A 15,354-nucleotide genomic window follows, 5' to 3' on the forward strand; every position below is an offset into this window, starting at 1 on the left:
TAATGGAACAATTTTACCCTTTTGGAATATTTTGAGTGGGGTAAAGTGGGATAATGAGATAATTTGAACCTTTGATTTGACAATTCATGTTAGATAATTGATGACGTGACACCTTATTAAAAAATAATTTTATCTCTTAATTACTTCTAAATTAACTTATCCAATTGGTTTAGTATATTATTTAGTATATTATTATAATATTAATATTATTTTACTTTATATTAAAATATAATATATTATACTATACATACAAATTACTATTATTGATTATTGTATTGTATTATATTATATCATATTAGCATGCTATACTATATATAATAATTAATATAATATAATATAAATATATTTAATATAATATTTTAATAATATAGTATTTAATATAATACATTATTTTATTTATACAAAAATATAATATGTTATACAATAATTACTAATTAACATTATATTAGTATGCTACATTATATAATTTGATATAATATATGAATAATATATTTAATATAATACTTTAATAATATATTATTTAATTTAATATATTATGATATAGTATCATATGATATAATGTACTAATTAATATTATATAATAATATATTACATAATATTATTAATATATGTTATTAAAAATATTATATATATGTTATTAAAATATTAATATATGTTATTATATAATATTATTAATATATGTTATTAAAATATTAATATATGTTATATTTTATATATCATGTCATATATTTATAATATAATTAGCATGTATTAGTTAAGTAATATAAAAATATTTTAAAATTATCCCGATTGCCTTCAAAGTGGAATAACATTGTTCCAATATGGAGGATAGGGTAAATTTTTACCATTGAGACAAAATTTTTGTATATGAGTGGGGTAATTTTATCTCAAGTGGTGTAATTGTCTCACTAGTGTTCCAAAAAAACAATAACACAAAAATGTATTATCCTTGTTCCATTGTCCCAATGAATAACACTATGAAATAGAATCCCCAAAATTATCTCATTATCCCCCAAAATATCCCAACCAATAACCCCCCTATTGGTTGGGATATTTTGGGAGATAATGAGATAGTTTTGGGGATTCTATTTTATAGTGTTATTCATTGGGACAATGGAACAAGGATAATACATTTTTGTGTTATTGATTTTTTAGAACACTAGTGAGACAATTACACCACTTGGGATAAAATTACCCCGCTCATATAAAAAAAAAATTATCCCAATAGTAAAAATTTACCCCATCCTCCATATTGGAACAATGTTGTTCCACTTTAAAGACATCGGGATAATTTTAAAATATTTTTATATTACTTAACTAATACATGCTAATTATATTATAAATATATGACATGATATATAAAATATAACATATATTAATATTTGAATGACATAATTTAATAACATATATTAATAATATTTTGTAATAACATAAATTAATATTTTAATAACATATATATAATATTTTAATAACATATATTAATAATATTATGTTATATATTATTATATAATATTAATTAGTAATTATAGTATAACGTATTTATTATAATATTATATAATATTTTAGTAACATATATTAATATTTTAATAACATAATTTAATAACATATATTAATAATATTATATAATAACATATATTAATATTTTAATAACATATATATAATATTTTAATAACATATATTAATAATATTATGTAATATATTATTATATAATATTAATTAGTAATTATAGTATAACGTATTTATTATAATATTATATAATATTTTAGTAACATATATTAATATTTTAATAACATAATTTAATAACATATATTAATAATATTATATAATAACATATATTAATATTTTAATAACATATATTACTATATTATAATATATTAAATTAAATAATATATTATTAAAGTATTATATTATATATATTATTCATATGTTATATTAATTATTATATAATGTAGCATACTAATATAATGTTAATTAGTAATTATTGTATAACATATTATATTTTTGTATAAATAAAATAATATATTGTATTAAATATTATATTATTAAAATATTATATTAAATATATTAATATTATATTATATTAAATATTATATATAGTATAGCATGCTAATATAATATAATATAATACAATATAATAATTAATAATAGTAATTTGTAAGTATAGTACAATATATTATATTTTAATATAAAATAAAATAATATTTATATTATAATAATATATTAAATAATATACTAAACCAATTGGATAAGTTAATTTAGAAGTAATTAATAGATAAAATTATATTTTAATAAGGTATCACATCATCAATTATCCCACATGAATTGTCAAATCAAATGCTCAAATTATCCCATTATCCCACTTTACCCCACTCAAAATATCCCAAAGGAGTAAAATTGTTCCTTTGGAATAATTTTTCTACTTGGTCCCAATTTGTCCCAACCAATAACCCCTAGTGTAGAAAAATAAAGTATTGTTATCATTATTCTTGAAATAATTCACGTATTATTATGCCATACGCATACCATTCGTATCAAAATTGCCGTCAGGGCTCATAAACTCCCCTCTCTCACAAAAAGCGCCGATACCTCGTACGAAGAAAGACGGAAAAGAATACCTCGAAAATCAAAATTCCCCTCGATATATTCACACCGAATTCTCATCAATCACCCGAAGCGCCCCCTTCGCTGCTCGAATCCTTCCGAAATACCGGTCGCTATTTATCAACGAGCACTTTTAGGCAGCCGCAGTAATTTCCGTAATTTTAAAAGCAGTCAGCGTCATCATGAGGACTTTACCGAAGCCGCTAATTCCCGTAATTCCTGGTCAGTCACGAGGGTAAATTAGTAGTTTTCCCCTACCAATTTCTTTCCAGTCCTCGAGTATAAAAGCAAGCGGGGAAAAAAGAGCCAAAAACTAATAATGGCGGTTGTTTTTTACTGATTGATTGAAGTAAAGAGCGAAACTGAGACGAGGAGAGCTCTTCTTCTTTCCTAAGCTGAGCTGCGCTTGTAAATGCTCGATTCCTGCTCGAAATCTCGGTGTCTGGAGCTAGTTTGCTGCTTCTGAGGTGGAGATCTGCGGTGTTTAGGGTTTGATTTGGTTTTCGTCTGAAGAAAGGGCTTGATTTAGGGTTTTGGAAGTGGTATGCTCGTTTTCAGTTGGCGGGAGCTTGGTCGAGGAGTTGTAGAGTGAGATCTGAGGACCTAGGGTTTGGATCGAGGTCAGTTGTGGTGATTTTGAGGAGATCCGGTTGTTTCAATTGATCGCTGAGGTTTCGGTTCAAATGCTTGAGCTCTGTACTCGCCGCTTTCTCTGAGTTCGAAGGGATTCCTTTTCTTTGTGAAATTTGTCGTACTTTCGTTTGTCTGGAGTCCGTACTTGAAGTTGGAGCAGCGAATTTAACGGATAAAATCGAGGGCTAGGGATTGGAGAGTGAAGGATTTTGAAATGAAAGTATTAGATTCTTCAGGTACTAATTTGGAAGAGAATGATTTTAATAGGCATGATTGTATCTTTCTCTAAGAGAGAGGGGGGAAAAGTCGCGGCTTTTTGTTATATGGATTGACCTCTGGTAAAGTTTTCGCTCCTTTGTTGAAGAAAAGGAACAGCTTTGTTAGTTTTGGGGTTTCTTTCTGGATTAAAGCCTCTTTAGATTCTTAAAGGATGAGGCTTTCTTCATCGGGTATCGTCAATCAGCCACAGGAGGGTGAGTTCATTGTTTCGCCCTTTTAAATATTGTTATAATCTTTTGTTTTTTAGCTTTTCTGAGATATTCTCCCTTGGTGAAAGATACCAAAAGATGATTTCTTCTTGTGAAACTTTAGGTATTTGGACCCATTTGGTTGTTCTAGGACCGTCTCCTTTAATTATTTCTGTTTTTTATTTTTAATTGTAGCAAGGGCTTTTCCCCAATCAAAATTAAACAAGCACCTAATACTGGGAAGGTTCATAGTGGGTTTTGAATTGAACACAGTTATTTAGTTAGATGCGATTCTTTCGTGGGCTGTTGTTGAGATTAGTGGCATATTTTGCATTTTGGCTTATAAATTCTTAGTCTGTCCCTGGTTACCAGGAGGGATTCATGCTTGGGATACTCTTCATTGTAGAATAAATTTGTTTTTAGGGACAAAAAGTATTTTTTAAGTATTTTATTTAAAGTCATCAGGGTGGGCTTTTGGAAACAACCGGTTGTCTTTATATTTTCCCCCAAATTGTGCAATATTGATTTTGCTAAAATTCTGATCTCGGTTTGAAATTGTTGTAGGAGAACAAAGGTGTCTGAATTCTGAATTATGGCATGCATGTGCTGGGCCACTTGTATCATTACCTGCTGTAGGCAGTCGGGTTGTGTACTTTCCTCAAGGTCACAGCGAGCAGGTTGGTTACCTTTTTTATATTATTCCAAGATGAAACAAGATATGTTACTGCTGACCTACGGGTATGTCTTTGGGTCAATGTGTGTTATGGAAATGCATTTCACTCTTTTTTTCGCTTATATTGTGCCTAGCTGATGCATGCACCCCATGCCTCTAATCTTAATATATAATCATTGCCAGTCGTTTCTCAATTGAAAAAGGTTGTGTCCGAGTGAAGATATACATAACGTTGTGTCCATTTGAAGATGATCTTACTCAGTTTTGCTTAATACAGTTTGTTTGGTGCCTAGACATCATCTTGTCTTTTTAACATCCACTAGAAAATTTTAAATGCTTGATTTATGCAGGTATCTGCATCCACCAACAAGGAAATTGATGCACACATCCCCAATTACCCGAGTTTACCTCCTCAGCTGATTTGTCAGCTTCATAATGTAACCATGCATGTAAGTTTCAAATTTTAAATTTTTTCAATGTTTTAACTCGAACATGTTGGTAATAATCCAAGTTGTAATAACTGTAAAAGTCTGAAAATTCAGGCAGATGTAGAGACTGATGAGGTTTATGCGCAAATGACATTGCAACCTTTGAACCCGGTAACCAATTATATCTTTATGCACGAGAGCTTAGTATATTGATGGTTCCTATTCCGTTAGATATCATTGATTTCCCTCCCTGTCTCCACAGCAAGAGCAGAAGGATCCCTACCTCCCAGCTGAGTTGGGTACTCCTAGTAAACAACCCACCAACTATTTTTGTAAGACATTGACTGCAAGTGACACAAGTACTCATGGTGGATTTTCTGTTCCTCGTCGGGCAGCAGAGAAAGTGTTCCCTCCGTTGGTAGGTTACCTTTGCTAGGATTAGAAATTCTAAGATGCATATCCTTTTACCTGCTTGTCAGTTTTGTCAGAGAAGTATATACGACTGATATTGATTTTTTTCCACCTTATTGTTTTGTTTCTCAGGACTTCTCCCAGACGCCTCCTGCACAAGAGTTGATTGCAAGGGACCTTCATGACAATGAATGGAAATTTCGTCACATTTTTCGAGGTATGTTCTATTTTGCCAACTATTTAAAGTTGAACATTTCCTTTGATGATGAGGTCATGAAGATAATATGTAGTTTTTTTTTGTTTTGGTTGAACTGCATGAATGTTTAAATGTATAAGCTTTCCTGTTTTAACATGAAAATGGAGAGTTTTTACTCCATCATCCTAATTGATTCATCGTCTTTGCTAATGATTGTTAAATGTGTCTTTTTTAACATTCTATTTTTCAGATATTTTAACTTTTAAGTTGTGAAGACTATTTTAGCGTGCTTGAATCAGTTATGAACTTTGTGGATTGTTAGTGTTCTTGGTGATATTCTATCCAAAGAAGACATTGAATGATACTATAAATAATCACATTCTAATTAGGTTTTATGGATAAGACCATTTGACAAGCATCGTTATATTTTATGAGCTGTAGAGTTCCATAATAAAGATAGCGTCAAGGTAGAATGAGTTTGACAGATCATTATGCTAGAGATTTTCAGATGTTATTTAATTGTGAGCGTATAGTATGGCAAATATGAATAGTTCATCTCTAATCTGCATTCATGTTCTGACAAATAAAAGATCTGGTTACTGTTGCTCAATCACAGTATGGATATAAATATGATAGTGAAAAATATTCAGAATATCAAAAATCGTATCTGGATTTAGTATTTTACTGGATCTAGCCAATTGCATATGTTTAAAAGTGATATTTTTCTGTGAACTTTTTGGTCCAATTCATTAGCATTTGACTAATATTCATATTGATGTCAGACAGAATTTAATTTACCAAATATGAACATTAGTTTAGTAGTACTCATACATGTAAACAGCTAAACAAATACAAAACGAGTATGGTGATAACTATATTATTACTGCATGTAGCCGTTCACTATGATGTCCAAATAAGACACCCTTAAGACTTTAACATAATTATTTATCATTTGCAGTGTAGTAACATATTGAACTAAAATGGTTGTGCTAGTCTCCCTGCAGCCTTTTGATGGTTCATAATCAATAGTGTGGTCTTATATTCTTGTAGTTCCTTCATTTATTAGTATACTGGCTCATCAGATGTCTAAAAATTGGTCACCAGATGTTAGAATGTGTATGATATGTGCATTGATTTCTCCCTTTTCCTGAAGTACTGGATTCCACGCACATTTATTTAACGTTTGTGTCTAGCATGTAAGTTGTGTAGTTCTATACAGTAATGTATTAGTTTATTAGATTGTAATAATGGCATATGCTTTTCTAGACTTCTAGTCTATGCAGCTCTCTTTGCAGTTCAGTAAATTGATCATGTGCAGGTCAGCCAAAGAGGCACCTTCTCACAACAGGATGGAGCGTGTTTGTAAGTGCAAAGAGGCTTGTTGCAGGTGATTCAGTGCTCTTCATCTGGTATGGTGAATTCAGACCTGATTTGTATTTCATATTCTCATGTTAGCATACTTATTTCTAATATTAGTAATGCTATGATGTTTCTTCTTTCAGGAATGATAATAACCAGTTGCTGCTGGGTATTCGGCGTGCGAGTCGTCCACAAACTGTTATGCCTTCATCAGTATTATCCAGCGATAGCATGCACATCGGCCTTCTTGCTGCAGCAGCTCACGCTGCTGCTACAAACAGCCGTTTTACTATATTTTATAACCCAAGGTAGCTGTTGTTGTATGACACAATATAGATGGTCTAGAATGGATCTTATTTTGACATGTCTCATATGCTTTTAGGGCGAGCCCTTCAGAGTTTGTCATACCACTGGCCAAGTATGCAAAAGCAGTTTATCACACTCGTGTCTCTGTGGGGATGCGTTTCCGCATGCTTTTTGAAACTGAAGAATCAAGTGTTCGCCGGTATGCTAGAACTTGAAACTTCAAATTTTAAACTTTGTCTGTTGAAACTTGGCGGTGGAATATCTTATCGTGCATTTGAATATAGTATTGTTAAATAGCTGACACTTCTCATTTTTGGGTTTCTCGTTTGATATTGCATGTTCCATATTATTTTAGGTGATAGCACTTATAATGGCTTGTCTTGTTTTCAGTTACATGGGGACGATAACCGGGATAAGCGATCTGGATCCAGTCCGTTGGCCAAATTCACATTGGCGTTCCGTGAAGGTATTTATGCTGCAAATCATTAGTAGCATGTTGTGATCCTTTAGATTATGCAATCAGGAGCCCGTCTATAAAGCTGTTTTGCTGAAGTTATTCATAAATACCTTTACACTTTCTACTTACTTAGGTTGGTTGGGATGAGTCCACTGCTGGGGAAAGGCAGCCAAGGGTATCACTTTGGGAGATTGAGCCACTGACAACATTCCCAATGTACCCGTCCCCTTTCCCCCTCAGACTAAAGCGCCCTTGGCCATCAGGTCTGCCTTCTCTTCATGGTATGCTTTTGAATTGCTTCTTGATGTTCAAAGTCCTTCCTATTGTTCATACTCTGTTCCCTAATTTTTCTCACTTATTTATGAAGGTGGAAAAGATGATGAACTTGGCTTGAATTCTCCACTTATGTGGCTTCCCAACGGTGATCGAGTAATGCAATCCTTAAATTTCCAAGGTCTTGGAATGGCGCCTTGGATGCAGCCCCGGCTTGATCCTTCTATGCTCGGTCTACAGCCAGACATGTATCAAGCAATGGCTGCAGCAGCGCTTCAGGAAATAAGAACTGATCCCTCAAAACAGGCAGCTCCTGCATTACTGCAATTCCAGCAACCTCAAACAATAACCAGCAGATCCACTCCCTTACAGAGTCAGATTCTACAACAAATGCAATCTCAGTCTCAGCAAGCTCTCCTTCAGTCCCTCCAAGAAAGCCATTCTCATAACCAAAGTCAGACTCAATTCCTTCAGCATCAGTTGCAGCATTCCCACTCGTTTAGTGATGCTCAGCAGCAGCTGCAGATGCCACCACCTCAGCAGCAACATGAGCAGCAGCAATTACAACAGCAGCAACAGCAGAGACTGCAGCAATTACAACAGCATCAGCAGCAACAATTACAGCAGCAGCAGCAACAATTGCAACAGCAGCAGCAGCAGCAGCAGAATCACTTGCAACAACATCAGCAGCAGCAGAACCAATTGCAACAGCAACAACAGCAGAAGCAGCAGAACCAATTACAACAGCAGCATCAGCAACAGAATCAAGTACAGCAGCAACGCCAGCCTAGCCATCAACAAACACCTAACGTAGTTTCAGCTCTATCTCAGCTACCTTCGACTTCTCAGTCCCAACCTTCAACCCTGCCAATAGTATCTACATTCAGCCAGCAGAATTTCTCAGACACCAACAGTAACCCAGTATCCACATCTGGTGTTCCTCCCCTGCACAACATTCTGCCTTCATATTCACATGAAGAAACATCAAATATTCTCAGCATACCAAGAAGTAGCCAATTGTTCAACTCCGGTGTGTGGCCATCTAAGCGACTAGCTGTTGAGTCCATGCTTCATTCTGGGGCTCAATCAATTCAGGCCCAGGTCGGACAGTTAGGCTCTACCCAACCGAATATTTCTAGCAACTCCTTTGCATTGCCACCATTTCCAGGAAGGGAATGCTCATTTGAGCAGGAAGGTAGCACTGATCAACAAAGCCGCCAGCTTTTTGGTGTCAATATAGATTCCTCGTCTCTCTTAATGCAGAATGGCATGCCAAGCCTCAGGACAGTTGGCAGTGAGACTGATTCAACAAACATATCCTTTGCTAATGGAAATTTTCTAGGCACCACAGGAACTGATTTCCCATTGAACCAGGCACTGATGAGTTCAAGTTGCATAGAAGAATCAGGACTGTTGCAATCTCCGGAGAATGTGGATCAAGTTAACTCACAAAGTGGTACTTTCGTAAAGGTAAGTTGCTTTGTACCCAGAGTGCAATAACTAATTCTGTCTTTTGTCTGCTGATTTTTTTTTTTGAAGATTTACAGTAGTTAATTCGAGTATCACTTATGCTAGAGTTAATAAATTTTTAGGACTGAGATTGCATAAATTCGTAAAGGTTTCAAGATGTATAGAGTGGAATAATTTAATAAAGAATAGAGGCTTTACCATTGAGAATTTATCCACAAATAACTGGCTCTAGGTTATGCAGTAGGAGCTTCCTTTTCTATCCAATTCTAAATGATCTCGGTAGTCATCCATAAAGTAACTTTTTTGTCAATTACTTTTGTTTTTGGTCTACAGCCGAATACTGCTTAGCTGTTCAGAATCAAAACATGTGCCTGTCTGGTTACTTTCCTATTTATTTATGTTAACAAATATACTCTGGTTCATAAACGTGGTCCGAAATTCCCTGTCGGGTACTAGTTTGTAAAATCTTGTTTATTTCTGCTGCTAGATGCATTTGGCTTTGCCATATCTTATTGCTTGTAATGAACTCTGCTTCTGTTTGCAGGTTTACAAAGCTGGGTCCTTTGGGAGGTCACTAGATATTACCAAATTCAACAGTTATCCTGAGCTCCGGAGTGAGCTTGGGCATCTGTTTGGCCTCGAAGGTCAGTTGGAAGACCCTATGAGATCAGGCTGGCAGCTTGTATTTGTCGATCGGGAGAATGATGTTCTTCTGGTCGGCGATGATCCCTGGCAGTAAGTCTCTTAATTCCTTTTTTCGGACAATATCTATTCAGTCTTTTGGTTCTGAACTTTACTTTTATCTATTATGCTATTATTGTTATAAATTCTATCTACCATTATTAAGTGAGGTCAAATTGGTGGCTGTTAATTAGTACTTTTCTTTCGGCACATGTCAACTGTTTGACTATTCACAATTGATGCTAACAGTTTTAGTAAGGATGCATGCCTTTGGTAAATTATATTATCCAAATGCCTCAAATCGATAAATGTTCCAAATAATGAGAAATACGGGTAAAATCTGAAATAAGAGAGCTGACAACATACCACGTATGTGAAACGTAAAAAGTTGAGGATGATTATAACTCATATACACTTCTTGAGTCTAGTTATCATATGCACAACTCTTTTGTGAAATTTGGATGTTGTAAGATTCAGGTATCCATGCATAGTTTTTATAATTGATACTATTTAAAGGCATATATCTTACCTGGTTTTGGTGAAAATCAATTGTTTTCTTGGTTTTGGTTAATAGGTAGTTGCCCTTACATACAGAAATGTGTCTTTTGGCAAAGATCTGGCTGTCGTTGATATATGCTGGTCCATATAGAAACATGACTACCTTAATTTGGTTTAAATATCGTCAAGAAGAAATGAAATAATGGTCACAAAAAACGCACTTAACTAATCATGTTAGCGTGAACCTTTTCCTTTGTTTAGTATGAGATTATGATTAACTTAGATTAAATTGTGCCTTGCTATTCTCTTTTACTATTTTTAGTTTTCATTTTCTATTTATTATATATTAAATAAAACCATAGGACAGAAGATCGATATGGACCCTGCTATTAGCTGTTCTCATCATTTTCATGAACCAAACTAGAGGTTAGTTGGATGTAGTTTTGCATGGACAGTTTGACCTGCTGGGATTGTGGCATGAGTTACTTCATTATGGATTGAAATTCTCAAGTTGGCACAACTATTTTCAAGGACATGTTTATGAGGGATTTTTTTTCCTCTTCACATACATAGCTCATGCATGAAATTAATATGCCATGACAAGTATTGCCTAGTGCCATGACAAGTATTACTGAGTACGGAGTTATAAACTGGTACCTCAATAAGTGTATTCAACCTTTCCTTAAGATGTCATATTTCGTACAGCTTGTGATACACATATAACAAAATAGTTTGCTTTTCAATATTTCAATTTCGCTTCACCTGAACTTAACGTGCTGTGATTCCTACAGGGAGTTTGTCAATAACGTTTGGTGCATAAAAATACTTTCACCTCGAGAAGTGCAACAGATGGGGAAAGAAGGCGATGAACTTCTGAATTCAGTTCCAATGAAAAGGCTCTCTAGCAACAACTGTGTACGACAGACTACATAATTAGGCAGGGTCTAGAAACTCACGTCCAATTGCATCAGTGTCTGTGCGGGTCTTCATACTAACTGAGAAGACGCAGAAGAAAATCACAAATCAGAAGGATCCGCCTCGGGCTACTGGAGAGCGTCCAGTAAGTTTAAGTTAGCCTCATGTCTAATAACTGTATCATATCAATCTATGTACCCTCATATGACCTTGTTATACAATGCCGACACGGATTGTTAGAGGACTGTGGAATTCTACACTCTTTTTTCTGCATGAATTCCAACTTTTACTTAGCACAACTGGAGCTTGTTTCCAAGGTTGATTGCAGTTTGCAGGTACATCATGTATTGTACCATAGAGGCACTTATTATCCCCAACCTCTTTTTTATTAGCATTTAGACTTCATGATGCTCGAATGGAGTTGTCTCTGGTATTTTTATCTGTACGTTGGGAGGTGTTTGTTTAATACCCACGAGAGAATAGGGGATGACGGCTGTTCATTGAAATATCAAGTATCTCTCTGCAATACATTGACGTCAAGTGATAGGTGCCACTGATATACAGGGAATTTCGGTTGAATATCAAGAGGTTAATGTGCTCATAAAAACTTTAGTAAGTTATTTTCCCCCTGTGGTACAAAGTGTGTATAAGGAATTAATATTGTTGATAGGGTTATGAATAGACCCCTTCTACTATGCCCAATTATTGATAGACCTGTCGTCTGATTATTTGCATATAGACCTCTGGGTGAATTTATTTGACTTCCATTACCTTAATTACCTTCAAAGAACGAGAAAATTATTATTATTTGACAAATAGACCTTCTTAGGATTAATTTGTCAAAAAAAAAAAAAATTGTGCTCGTGAGAATGCGGATGTTGTTGCTTGCTAAAATCTAGAATATGGTGATAGATATGATTATGTAGTGAAATATTCACATTTGTATTCTGGATATCCGGTTATAATTATTAGATTAATGGATCTGAGACCAACTTTGATAATCAAGAAATCTAATCTTCAGTTTTTGAGATTAAGATAAAAATTATTAATGATCCCTCTTATAGCATATGAACTATAATTTTTTTGATATTATGATTTTTTTTAACGAATATCCATTTTGATCTGTATGTATGTCCGCACATACATTTGCATCTGTATTTGATTTTAGTGGAATGTTAAGGAATTTTGTTTATAGAGGCTTATTTATATGAGTCCTACTAGGGGCACACCCTCAACCACACTTCCAACCGCACCCCCACACTCTCTATAGGGGTCCAACTATTCACACTCCCAAACAGTAACTTTGGGGGTGTGTGAGGACTAAATTGCCCTTAAGGGCATTGTTGGGGTCCAACTATTCATACTCCCAAACAGTAACTTTGGGGGTGTGTGAGGACTAAATTGCTCTTAAGGGTATTTTCGACAATCCAACTTCCAAAATTACTGTTTGGGAGTGGATATAGCAAACGTGTCTCTATAGTGCTAGTGGGTCATGCATGATATTTTTTTTAAAATATCATGCATGGCCCACAAGCACTATAAAGAGTGTGGGGGTGTGGTTGGAAGTGTGGTTGAGGATGTGCTCCTATCATTATTTTTTAATTTGTATCTGTATGATCCGTAAGCAATTAAATACTGATATCGTATTTTAATCCGTATCCGAACCGTGCGCGCCCATGTCAAGGGGTCGACATGCAACTGACTAGCTGGGAGAGTCACTTTATCTCAGATCTCATAATCACACTGAGAAAGAGCCAGCTCTTTTTTTTTTCTTTTTTTTTTTTCCTGCCCCCGCGCTCGAGTCATTTTCTCACTTTATATCTCGCCTCAAACTTCAATCATCAGTCCCCTTGTTCCCATGGAGTGGGGCCCGCCACATGCTCGTCAGATTATGTTTAAGTTGACCGGTGGTGACGTCGCACTTCGATCGAAGTGGGGGGAGGGAGAGCATGTGGGCATCAGTGAGTCCACAGAACCAAGAGGACAGAGGACAGAGAGAGAGAGAGAGAGAGAGAGTATTTGGCGGCATCTCTTCTTTCTATTAATTTTTTTTTTTCTCTCTCTCTCTCTCTCTCTCTCTCGATTTTCTGTCACGTTCGTATCTTTCGATGGGCCCCTTGTGGGCTTTTAGATCTTGTTTATTAGGTGAAATCTGTCGTTCATCTTTTGCCCCTGGAACGGTATCTATTCTTCATCGTGCCATCGAGGGTCAGCTCGGTCGTAAGTTTTTCGAGGGAAATGCGTGACGCACAAGGAACCTAGGCTCTCCTATCAGGGAGCCGTAAGATTGAAGAAGGTATGTGAGAGTAATCAAACCATTTTGGTAGTCCATTAAGCCTTAAACATAGATTTTCAGTATTGGGTAATTTGATGCAAAACTTATATTTAAAACCCATCTAATTTCCAAGAGGATTCGTTACTCCTCGCTGAATGGTATCAGAGTCCAGATTATGTATGGAGCAAAGTCCAAAATGAAGCTCGATTGCTCACCAGTACAAGGAGCTGAGAGAATACAGAATTAATTCATGCTAATTTGAGCAGAATTTTTTTTTATTTACTCAATATAGTAGGGTATGCTAGTGGTTTCATGTTAATTTTGCATTTTACAGAACTGATTCATGCACACCGATAAGATTTTCTTGTTGAACATCAATTAGATTCATATTGATTAAACTTTCAGGAATTATTTGAGCTTCGTAAGCATTTCTACCTGCAAACAGAAAGGAAATGTACCTCAAGTTTCCTCATTTTGGCCTCAACTTTTGCTCTCTCATGCTCCTCCCATGCTTGAATCTTGATTCCCTCTCGTGTATATCTTTGAAAACAAAATTTTAATAGCTAAAACATGAACATTGCTTAACAAAATCATTATTACGGTATAATGTAATACCTAGCCATATGCTTAGCTTTCTCAGCTTCCTCCCACGCTTTCGCTCGGGCTTCATATTCTTCCTTCACTTTTTGTTCTGCATCGAAATTCTTCGGAGAGAGAGCGGCAGACTCTGCCTCCTTACTAGCCCAAGAGGCTATATTCATCTTGCCGAGCTTTACACCAAGAGCAGCAATTTCTCTTCTCGTTTTTAGCTTCAATTCTCTTTCAGATAGTTCGTGCTTTCCACCTTTATCTTGGCATACATTTTTGTGGAATTTAGCTCCATTTCTGGGAGTTGATGGTGTTGAAGATATGGGGGTTTTGGTCGGTGTCGTGGATTCCATAGGAGTTGTAGTTCTTGATGGTTCTTGACTAGGAACAGGGGTCATTTCTGTTCCGATATCTCTCATTGATACAGAGTCTACAGTTTGAGTCGCTGCATATAAACAAACAATTGAAATGAATCTACTCGAAAATGTATACAAGCTCATACTCCTTGAGGATGAAGACTCTGAAGTAATGACACTAATGAGTGCCAATATGCAAATGGAAAATTTTCAAGGTATAAAAGTTTACTGGCTCCATATGGTTCTCAATTGTCTTATTGCATGAATAGAGCAATTTCATACTTTATTTAACATTCAACCATTTTAGTTGACTTACCAGAACTCTCCTCTGTAAGAAATCAAGTAATGAAAATAGTAGGAAATTTCAGGTTTATATTATGCTACTAAATATTTGGTATGGATCAAGGTTTGAAATGTTAGCATACCTCAGGTTCAGTTAACCTTTGTTGGTACGAACGGTGCATCAATCTAACTTATATGCAACTCAACTGTACATCAGTCCTCCCATTTAAGCTCAGATCTATTTAAAGGATAATCTGGAATATGGTTTGTAAATGATGAATTACAAACTTCAGGTGGTATAAAGGCTAAGCACAGAAATAGAGAAGGCAACACACGCTGACAAACAACAAATTCTATAAAGCATGCACAAAGTGGAATTACCACATCTCATACATGAGTACCCTAAATGCATATCCACTTGTCATACAATTTGAATTGTCTACTACGTGTTTTTTCCCCTTTTTCTTGTGTGTGTGTGTGTATGG

General features: G+C 35.0%; 2 protein-coding genes across 4 annotated transcripts in view; one reads left to right on the forward strand and one right to left on the reverse strand.

Moving 5' to 3' along the window:
* Positions 2,909-11,876, forward strand: LOC109849668 (auxin response factor 17). Of its 2 annotated transcripts, none has more exons than XM_020419526.1 (14): positions 2,909-3,707; positions 4,266-4,378; positions 4,725-4,823; positions 4,917-4,973; positions 5,065-5,220; positions 5,346-5,430; positions 6,728-6,818; positions 6,912-7,076; positions 7,151-7,273; positions 7,465-7,540; positions 7,665-7,812; positions 7,899-9,274; positions 9,819-10,009; positions 11,245-11,876. In XM_020419526.1, the coding sequence occupies exons 1-14, from the start codon at positions 3,665-3,667 to the stop codon at positions 11,384-11,386; spliced, it is 2,865 nt and encodes a 954-aa protein (XP_020275115.1). In that variant the 5' UTR covers positions 2,909-3,664; the 3' UTR covers positions 11,387-11,876. The 2 variants fall into 2 exon arrangements, with proteins under 2 accessions (XP_020275115.1, XP_020275116.1); XM_020419527.1 differs by having other exon boundaries at positions 7,665-7,794.
* LOC109850222 overlaps positions 13,565-15,354 on the reverse strand; it is a 4,931-nt gene continuing 3,141 nt past the window's right edge. The window contains exons 3-4 of one of the 2 annotated variants that reach the window (XM_020420184.1): positions 14,259-14,676; positions 13,565-14,183 (exon numbers count right to left, since the gene is read on the reverse strand). In XM_020420184.1, coding sequence (XP_020275773.1) covers positions 14,075-14,183; positions 14,259-14,676 — 527 coding nt within the window. In that variant the 3' untranslated portion in view covers positions 13,565-14,074. The remainder of the gene's footprint in view (positions 14,184-14,258; positions 14,677-15,354) is intronic. The other variant, XM_020420183.1, reaches the window with a different exon arrangement.

Source organism: Asparagus officinalis, chromosome 7, assembly GCF_001876935.1.
Source record: "Asparagus officinalis chromosome 7, Aspof.V1, whole genome shotgun sequence".
NCBI classification, from domain to species: Eukaryota; Viridiplantae; Streptophyta; class Magnoliopsida; order Asparagales; family Asparagaceae; genus Asparagus; species Asparagus officinalis.

Coding starts and splice junctions, on each gene's coding strand:
- LOC109849668 (XM_020419526.1), top strand. CDS start 3,665: ATGAGGCTTTCTTCATCGGGTATCGTCAATCAGCCACAGGAGG. Junction 3,708..4,265: donor CGTCAATCAGCCACAGGAGG/GTGAGTTCATTG, acceptor AAATTGTTGTAG/GAGAACAAAGGTGTCTGAAT. Junction 4,824..4,916: donor TTCATAATGTAACCATGCAT/GTAAGTTTCAAA, acceptor CTGAAAATTCAG/GCAGATGTAGAGACTGATGA.